Raw genomic sequence first — 9,784 nt, 5'->3', positions numbered from 1 at the left:
AGCGTTTGGTTTCCCTGGCAGCGAGAAGATGAGGAGGAGCTTTGGTTGGTTGTTACTCTGCCACATAGTCAAACAACAGAGAACCATCTGTGACTGCGGTTAGAAGAGGTAAAATCACACGTACAAGCGTTTTTAAATCATATTAGGGGTTAATGAAACCGTGTTGTCCTCGTAGGTTTATTAGCTTTAACGGGGTTAATGTGTTGCGTCCAACTAGCGTTAGTGAGCAGCTTAGCTAACTAGCTATTTGAATTAGCTAACTAATTTTAGCAAGCTAGCTAACAGTGTTAGCCTGTGTCACAGTTAGTGATTTCGACTGGCAGGAAATAGTAATACTACAGCTTTCTTTTGTTTTACTTACTCAGACTGTTTATAACGTTTTTGTACATTCAAATAAGTTAAGGTTAGTTTCCATTGTATCCGATGTTAATGTGATTCTGATGACTTGCACTGGAGAAGCCTGTAGTTATGTGTACGTGTTTATTTGATGATAATTTGACCGTGAATAGAGCTGCTTGTAAAATGTTCGTTTCGAACCTGTCTCTCACTGAAGACCACAGTTCAACGAAAAGTTCATTTTGCATGAACGGACCATATGTTACCGTTAGTGGCTAAACGTGACTGGACGTGCAGACATACAGTCAAAAACAAGGCTCCGACGTCTGGTTGGAAACACTGACGTCATGTGACCATGGCTAACTGAGGTCTTCGGTTTCAAACAGGTGGCTTCCCTGCGGCGATATCTTTGATTGTTAGCCAGTAGAACAAACATGATGACACTAAACTCCCAGAAACCTTCAGTCAGCAGCAGCAGAAACAACCACAGCACAGGGCTCAACAGATAGTGCTGTGGCACTATAGACGTAACAGTGACCTCACTAGACCTTCCAGTTTAGTTTGTTGGTTTCTTTACCTGCAGTTTGATCTATTTTGTGACTTTTGATGTTTTGGAAGACTGCAAATAATGAACAAAAAGACAATATTATTTTAGTATTATTCTAATTATTTTATAACTTATGTATATAATATATAATAATGTTATTATATTGTTGTTGTTAGGCACCATAGGGTGAGACTCTATATGTCACTGATCTGTCACAGGGCTAACACACAGAGACAGACAGCCATTTGCACTCACGGTCACATCTATGGGCAATTTTGATTCAGTTAACCTAACCCCACTAACTGCATGTCTCTGTGGGGGGAAGCTGAAGAAAACCGATGCAAACACAGTGTTAGTAAATGAGGGCCAGATGAAGTCATCTGTACTGTAAGATTTTATATCGGGCTGGAAAGCCTGCTAACTACAGTAGCAGTTAAAGGACTTGTTCTGGATGCTGATATCAAAGCTATATGTTTTATCCGTGTTTAACTTCTCTCATGCCGGTCTTCCTCTATCACTCTTTCTGTCTCCTTTGTGGCAGGCCCCGTGGCCATGGCTACAGACCCATTAGCTGAGGCAGGCTTTTATTTTGATGAACTCAACAAGCTGCGAGTGTTGGAGCCTGATGTCAGCCAGAAGACTTCAGAGCTCAAAGAAGAGTGCAAAGAGTTTGTGGACAGTAAGCACAGATCACATTTAGTTTAACCTGCTCTCCTAACATTAGCAGGTCCTGCATCTACAGACACGTGTTCTTCTTTACAGAAATTGGCCAGTTTCAGAAGATAGTGGGAGGTCTGATTGAGCTCGTGGATGAACTGGCAAAAGAAGCAGAGACAGAAAAGATGAAGGTAAGCTCGATATTTGAAGACTTTTCATTGGCTCTTGCAAAAGAAGTTGTAGTGCTCGTGTACTAAAGCTTTATAACATCTGAGTGTGTCTGTATGATATGTGATCATGAGAATGAGACTTTTATCAGGTATGATTCTGTGTTATTCTCCTTCAGGCCATTGGAGCCAGAAACCTGCTGACGTCTGTAGCAAAGCAAAGAGAGGCCCAGCAGCAGCAGCTTCAGGCTCTCATAGCAGAGAAGAAGATGCAGCTTGAAAGGTAATATAGGAAAAAAAAGAGTGGGTAGAGACACCCATCTGTGCAGGACAGTAGGCTATGATGTCCCATGTGTATAATCGGGGATATGACAATTCTCCAAAACCTTAGTGTTTTTTTTTTGTTTGTTTTTTTTACAGGATGTGAAACACAATAGGAAAAAAACACATGTAGCATAAACTTTCCAGCTTTCATCAGACCAGCATGCTCCATGTTGTTGTCACACAGTTATACAATATTGCATTTATATTGTATTCCAATGTTTAATTGTAACACTCCTAAAAAAATTATAATAGTACTTGTGTGTGCCTAAATAAAGGCCTTGTGTGGAGAACATATATATTTTCTGTGCAGGGTAGAAACATTTCCATACACATGCTAGCGGAGGAGGCCCAGTGCTGTCCTAATGTGTGGTAGGCGTAAGTAAAGGATAGTCAGGTATCCCTTTCTTATGTCTGTCTGCTGTTTTCTGTTGTGTCCCAGATATCGTATAGAGTACGAAGCTTTGTCCAAAGTGGAGTCAGAGCAGAACGAGTTCATCGACCAGTTTATTCTCCAGAAGTAAGAACTCCCGAGACCAAACAGTCTGCGACTTTCCTCAGTGCCTATCCCATTTTCAGACAACTACTCCGCTGCAGCTCCTTTTCCGAAGCAGTCCCAAAACTCTGACGTCACAGACGCCTCCTCCTCTGACGTGCTGTGTGTGAACTGACTGCCTGCTGTTTCCCACTGTGGACAGCAGGTGTGTGCATTTACATTGCAGCTTCACGTGCTCACCTCTGCTGGCATCAAGTGTCTCAACATGTCACACCAACACTGAAGACGATGGAGCTATTTATACAAAGAGAACCTATTTATACTATTTATACTTTAGTCTGTATATCTAGTTTTATTACTTTTTGTATCAATGGAGATTAATACTGCATGTGCACGTAGCTGTAAATAAGTTTCAGTTCAAGAAAAATGAGCAGATCAGGATGTTTTTGTTTTATTCCATTGGTTGGTGAGGCCAGTACATACGAAACATTCTCATTGTTTTCTTGTATGTGTATCCTTGTTATCCAGCATTTATTTGAGAAAAATGGTTATACTTGAATACTGTATGTTGCACAGAAGTATCACCTTTGCCTCCAAGCTGTAGAAGAGATGCGTGAGCAAAGTTTAACAATGTGCAATTAAGTATTGTGTTAATAAAGATTACGTGATATGCAAATATTCTGGCACTGTTTTACCTCACATAGGGAAGAAAGTATGTCACAAGCCTAAAACTGCAGAGGGCAGTTCACGTGTGCTTTTATATACTGTAGGTCCACGGATGGAGTCACCTAAACTCCTTCCTGGTTGTGACAAACTGGCTGAAATCTGATCTCGAGTCAGTTCTTTTTCTTCTTTCAGTACTTAAATAGCAACATTTGAAAATCCTCATTTACTAAAAGAAAAGAGAAATATCTTTGCTTCCCCTGCAATCCTGGATCGGACACCCTCCACTGATGCAACATGAGAGCAGCTTTTCTATTCGTCCAACCACCGACTACACATTGACCTGCAAATCTGCTGAAACAGGCCTTTAGGATCTAACCCAGGAAGTCTGAAAGGGCAGCCTGACAGCTAAAGTACACTTTGAATGATTTTCTTTCAGGTGGTTAACATTGATTTTGTTGTTGACACCATCAATAGGAGTACATTATATTACACGGTCTGCTTTTTCAAACGTGTCCATCACCACTGTGTGCAGTACACTGACCGCAGCACTCACTTGTCCCACGTTTTGTCACGTTCCAGCCTTTTTCCAAACTAGATTCATTTTTCACTTTAAATTTCGACACACAACACACCATAACCCCGTGCAGTCAGGTCGTACTGTAAATATGCGAACTGTTAAAGGTGGGATATTTTTAATTGGTGACACGATTGTCCTCCAAGCGTTGCAACAGATTAGTAGTATTGTTGTTGGATGATGAAATGTTTTTCTCCCTTTTGTTTGAAGTCGTCTTTACTAAAGTCAAACGTGTCCAAACAACAGACGTGAGATTTGAAGTTGTGCGTTCAGCTCGATGTGTTGATTTGTTTGTTTTTCTCCATGATGCTGCAGAAGGCACAGAGTCACGTGACAACACAGAATTTAAAAAAACTGAAATAACCGACACGGGAAAGATCAGGTGGATTAGAGATTCCCAGTGTCAGTTTTGATTCCTTTTTGACTGCCCAGCTCTAGTAAGGAACACAGCTGATTTGATGCTAGCTGTCTCAAACAAAGTAGTAAAGTGTGTTTCAGTACTTCCATACCAGACTTTTACTATTAACAAGTACGGGCAGCGATATGTTAGCAGCTGTACTTGCTGCCATCTTCCATGTTCTCCTTCTTCTTCAGCATGGAAGATAATCTAGAAGCCTTGTCGGTCGTATGTCGTCCCCTTCAGTTCTGCTTCTACATCATTACATACGCAGCCTGAGGAACCTACGGCAGTAAAGGAAAAACAAACAAAAAACAAGTACTGTAGCATTTTTCACAGTTCTGGTACGAACGTTAGTACCTTTCTTAGTAGGCTGTAAACATATTTAAAGTTTTAAACGTGCATTAAGGTGGGAGCCATGCTCAGACAACACTGGACCAACTACTACGTGTGTTCATCATTCAGACACAGAGGCTGTAGAGGACATTGATATGTATATAAAGCATAAAACCATGAACTCTTTGTAGTTCGCTGAATAGTTTCAGTTTCCATCTCCTGTTTGACTTTTGCTCCAAGGAACAAACCAACTAAGTTCATGATTGCACATTTAATGGCATAGTTTGAGAACAGTATTTACAGCGAGTCATCCCTCAAAAAAACCATAACACCCTGAGCACTCGCAGACAGGGACAGCACCTTCACCAGTGTGACTCCAGGACAGCCCTGCAAAATGCACCGCCGTGGACACGCGCTCATTTCTTCTTGGTATACTGTGAATGACAAACGAAATGAACATTACACTTTATGTTCATGTGTCACCTTGGAGGTCTTCTTTCCTTTATCCTTACTTTATCAAGAATCCAGTCAGCATCTGCAATCGCTCTCTGGATGATCATCTGTGTCCTCTCAGGGTCGTCTTCATCTGAGTGGCTGTTGTAACCCTGGAAACAAACAGCAAACAAAGACTTTATGATCTTGGCAGAAACTACTTTCAGCAGTAATGATGATGATGATACATTAATGGTGCATGAGTCACAGTTATTGGTTGTTATGGTGACCATAAACATGTCAGCACTATCTAATAATACAAATCAATAGTGCAGCACAAAGGTCAAAGGTCGGGAGTTTGCCTTCACAGGAAACGGCTCGTTAACAATTCAACTGTTCTACTGCTGCTGCCAGCCAATCACATCACAACAGAAACCGAAAATAAGGTTAGCGATGAAGGCAGCGTTAGATGGGCCTCTTCACGTCACTGCAACAACCGTTTGTAGAACTGTGCACGAGTTATTTTTAAGATATTTTGTTGCTTTTCTCCATTTTATATTATATCTGTTTAAAAATGGTCAGATTTTTAACATTTCTGTTGACTTAAAATACACAACACACGTGTCTAAAGTGGTCAGTATGGACTCTAAGACTGGGGTTTTCAGTACAGTCAACAAAAGATGAATTGTATTCACCATCACCCAAATCTCCTGACACAAGTCATTTCTAATCCCCATAACGATATAATCACAATATTGGCATTTTCTGTAAATTCAGTGAATAGTTTATATAACCAACACATTGAAAGTACTGCTCGTTTTTTACTTCATTGAAATAATAAAAAGTTAAATAAATATGATTATTGTAGGAGCCATAATTGAATGTATTGAATTTTGATGATCACTGGGTTTTTATTTGTTTGGTTGTTATGGGAGTCACGTGGGTGCTAGCGGTGACATAAATGGGCGTTGTCAGTCTGTCATTCACTGGTTTTGATTTTGACAGAGAGGAGGGCTGGGTAGCCGTAGTTTTTGTTGACCGCTGCACTACATGTTTGCTTCGTTATATTAGAGCCTGTGATGTTGTAAGAGTTTGAATCAGGAGCCGATGATACTACTCTGTAAAAATCGCAAAGCACTTTAATAAACAAACAAACAATTCCACCTCTCGCATTATTGCGTAAAGTTGACAGCGCGTCAGGCAAATAGGCAGGCTTCATCCCCGGCCTCTAGCGACTGTGGAAGTCGCTACAATTATAAATACACCCCACACAGTCACGTGTTGTGTGTTTTGATCAGTGAACAAAACCATATATGTATATTTATCTTCGGGATTCTTTGTGCTTCTCATTCGCAAACACGCGATTCTTGCTTAGGTGGTGTCAGAGGTCTGTGGTGTGGGTGTCTGTGGAGGGGGCCGGGTCGGCACAGTTTTCTGCTCCATGTCAGACTCGGTTACAGAGGTAACCCCTCGTCTAGCAACGAGCCCCTCGATTTGTTTTGTATGCTCCTTCTGTGTTGCCGTGGTGACTACTGTCGGTGCAAAAGTATCGCAGTTATCGGTGTATTTCACACAATACAAAATAAACTGTCGAGTATAATATGAAACAATCGGCTTTGTCATTTGATATATTTCATCACATCACACGGCCATAAATTCAGTTTTATTTATAAAGCGCTACTCTCCTCAAGGCACTTTATATTGTAAGATCAAGACTCTACAGCAGGGGTCGCCAATCCCAGTCCCCAAGGGCCGGTGTCCCTGCAGGTTTTAGATGTGTCCTTGATCCATCACAGCTGATTTAAATGGATAAATGACCATCTCAACATGTCTCGAAGTTCTCCAGATGCCTGGTAATGAACTAATCATGTGATTCAGGTGTGTTGACCCAGGGTGAGATCTAAAACCTGCAGGACACCGGCCCTCATGGACTGGGATTGGGGACCCCTGCTCTACAGTAATACAAAGATTACTGAATTATCCCGAAAACACACCAGGTTGGGTGGGTCTCTTCCTGTTAAAGTGACGTTCTTCCTCCCCACTGTCACCCTGTGATCATGTGACTGTTCTCTCTTTATTAATGCCAGGTCCCTAAAATAACTATTGCTGTGAACTGGTGCTTAATAAAGACGGCTCACTAATTCTGCATTGAGACAATTTTCATCGTTTTCCCGATCCTCACTATGTGCAGGATTATATGAATACTTCATGAGCACAGATTGATTCTCAATGAGCTGTTTAAAACCATTTCTCTGTGTCAGATGTGATGTAGCTCAGTTAGTCTTGTCACACAAGAGTCCAAAAGGTATTAAAGTTACCGTCACAGTTTCACTTGGAAAACATTTTGCTTGTCATTGATCGGTGCATAAAATGACCTCACCTGTCTTATGGCATGTCGATAGTGTTGTTGCATTGCTGTGGACGGTAACTGCCTGCAGCACCTGAGCAGGTATCGATACAGCTGCAATGGAGTGTGGACCAACTCGGCTCCAGCTAAAGGTGGCATCCCTTCCTGGTTAAACAGCTGTTGGTAAAAATAAAAACGGACTCTATGTGTAGACTGCAGATGTGAGAACATCTGGGCTAAGTGTGTGTCAGCAGGGGAAAGCACATGCGTTTTAATATAATGTTGTGAAGCTTTTATAGAGATGATTCCCCAACAGCAGTAACACCAACAAGATGCCTGGAAACATAAATCTGGTACAGGCATGTGGTTAGTGATTTCAGACAGACGAAGCATTAGTAATGCCAACACCAGTGTTGTGCCAAAAACTGATTTCAAATGTTTCTGTGTTTTTTATGTGTAATATCTTTATGTATGTTGGTTAATAGACTTCAGTGAACAGAATACTCTGAAAAAGACATTTTAAAAGTCAACAAGATGTTTTTTTTAACTGGAAAAATTAAGGATATATAAACGTCACTGCCAAAAAACGACTGCAGCTTCTACCTTGTGACATGAATGTTGTTTGTGCCTCAAGATGACCTGATAGCATTCATGAGGGATACATTTGACATTTGTTTCACATATTACAGAGCAACAAGTTATTTATAGCAGTTTAAATACGAGCTATCATTTTTTGGCACAACACCGGCCTGGATCAGAAGGACACTGGCTAGCTTGTGAGGTTTTGTGTAGGTTTGGCGCCCTGGGGAAAAGAGAGCTGGGCTAAAGTAGTTCAAAGTACATTAAAAATAATAATACTGACAAATGGAGATTAGGGCTGCCACAAACGATCATTTTGATAGTCGACTAGTCACCGATTATTTTTGCGATTAGTCGACTAATCAGATCATCATCCATTGGACGTAAAACTACAGCTTATTGCACCAGCAGCATCTGCTCTTATATAACTATCATTAGCTTACAGCTTGAAGTGTTTGTGCTAACTAAAAATAAAGACAAGATGGTAGTTTATTAATTTTTAATGAAATTTGCAGATTGTTTCGGTGAAGTTTAATAAACTCCTTGCTATCTAAAATATAACAGGACACCAGAGTATATTCTCCAGCGTCTCACACTTCTGATAATCAGCTGTCTGCTTGACAGTTTTAGCTGTGCAAAAACTATAACTTTAATCTCAGCCAAACCGATTTACTCAGGAACAAATAAAATACTAAAGAAAGCCAAACAATAACATTTTTAAGTTATCTAAGTGACTTATATATATGTTTAACCTGACTAGCGAAAGACGGCGGTGGGTTTGAAAACGATCTGCCGGGAGTCCGGTGTTCTCACAGCTCCAGTTAGCCTAGCCCCCGCCTAGCTAACGAGCTAGTGGGTAACAGACGTCTCCGAAAACGTCGGAGCGCTTTTGAAAATATGTGGTGTCTTGATAAACTGAGCAGATATTTGAGGTTTACACAGCTACATTCTCGCCTGAAAATATGTTAAACGTTTATTTTGTGACCCAGAAAGAATAATAAGAGTAAAGTTAAAACTAACTAGCTGCCGCCATTGTTGACAACTGCGCTGGGCTGCGCTATGAATTCTGGGACACAGCTTCTTCTTCTTCGGGGTTTAACGGCAGCTGGCATCCTTGTACATGCAGTGCTGCCATCGTCTGTTTCAGTCCGTTATTACACTCTTAAATCCTACTACTCATTCCTGCGTCCTTTGTGATCTTACAAAGCTTCAAACGATGCGTCGACTATTAAATTAGTCGTCGACGATTTTAATAGTCGACATAATCGTGACTAGTTGACTAATCGTGGCAGCCCTAATGGAGATACAAGAATACATCAGATACAGCAGAGACGTGGACACCATAAAGATCACCTATCAGCCACAAACATGAAACAGTGTCCATCATTCAGTTTCCAGTTAATCAAGCAGGACTACTCTCAGTTAGCCAGCTAACTTGGAAACTTATTCCAATGTAGCAATATTAAAAATTAAAAAGCTCCACGTGGCAGTAAAATATTCAGGTTTCGCTCTCGGTGTTTAGAAATTGCTTTCATCCTGACCTTCCAGGTTTACGCTTGGCTGCTCTGGATGTAAACAGTGTTGCTAACTGAGGCTAGCTACTCCCTGACAGAAGCATTCTTTTCCACAGGTCGGAGGCTACACTGTTACTATAAAGCACGCGTGGGTATGCTTACTGTAGCTGTCAGGGTGAACGAAACATCACAAACTCTCCTCAGTGTTCTTACCAAACTTCTATGACCACTGCATTCATAAGCTCCGACTATAATATTACCCGGATGTACTTGATGCCCCGTCTTCTTCTATGGTTGACAAATGTGTTACATTGAAAGAGCATCGACTCCTGTTGTTGGATCTATAAACTACAAACATAGGTACACACATCTGTACCTAAAGAGTCAAAGTAATGTGTAATACATAAGCTTTGGT

The 9,784-nt window shown here is 40.9% G+C and overlaps 2 protein-coding genes across 9 annotated transcripts; one reads left to right on the top strand and one right to left on the bottom strand.

The window, feature by feature from the left end:
- The first annotated feature begins 43 nt into the window (after positions 1-43).
- On the top strand, positions 44-3,200 carry ift20 (intraflagellar transport 20 homolog (Chlamydomonas)). Of its 2 annotated transcripts, none has more exons than XM_085479001.1 (5): positions 44-108; positions 1,425-1,562; positions 1,646-1,731; positions 1,887-1,990; positions 2,471-3,200. In XM_085479001.1, the coding sequence occupies exons 2-5, from the start codon at positions 1,436-1,438 to the stop codon at positions 2,550-2,552; spliced, it is 399 nt and encodes a 132-aa protein (XP_085335127.1). In that variant the 5' UTR covers positions 44-108; positions 1,425-1,435; the 3' UTR covers positions 2,553-3,200. The 2 variants fall into 2 exon arrangements, with proteins under 2 accessions (XP_085335127.1, XP_085335129.1); XM_085479003.1 differs by lacking the exon at positions 44-108 and adding an exon at positions 136-329.
- On the bottom strand, positions 2,613-9,692 carry lyrm9 (LYR motif containing 9). 7 transcript variants are annotated; one of them, XR_014923926.1, is made up of 5 exons: positions 9,630-9,692; positions 7,310-7,453; positions 5,010-5,102; positions 4,858-4,931; positions 2,613-4,445 (listed from the first exon to the last, which is right to left on the bottom strand). XR_014923926.1 is itself a non-coding variant. In XM_085479004.1 (4 exons), the coding sequence occupies exons 1-4, from the start codon at positions 9,690-9,692 to the stop codon at positions 4,914-4,916; spliced, it is 318 nt and encodes a 105-aa protein (XP_085335130.1). In that variant the 3' UTR covers positions 4,754-4,913. The 7 variants fall into 7 exon arrangements, 6 of the variants coding, with proteins under 6 accessions (XP_085335130.1, XP_085335132.1, XP_085335131.1 ...); XM_085479004.1 differs by lacking the exon at positions 2,613-4,445 and having other exon boundaries at positions 4,754-4,931; XM_085479006.1 differs by lacking the exon at positions 2,613-4,445 and having other exon boundaries at positions 4,754-4,931; positions 9,583-9,640.
- Positions 9,693-9,784: the final 92 nt, after the last annotated feature.

The sequence above is a fragment of the Copadichromis virginalis genome, linkage group LG14 (assembly GCF_057382275.1).
Source record: "Copadichromis virginalis isolate Kocher_CV1m ecotype Utaka linkage group LG14, C_Virginalis_male_GT1.1, whole genome shotgun sequence".
Taxonomy (NCBI): Eukaryota; Metazoa; Chordata; class Actinopteri; order Cichliformes; family Cichlidae; genus Copadichromis; species Copadichromis virginalis.
The sequence above is the reverse complement of the archived record's forward strand: the minus strand, read 5'-3'. Positions and strand labels throughout refer to the sequence as shown.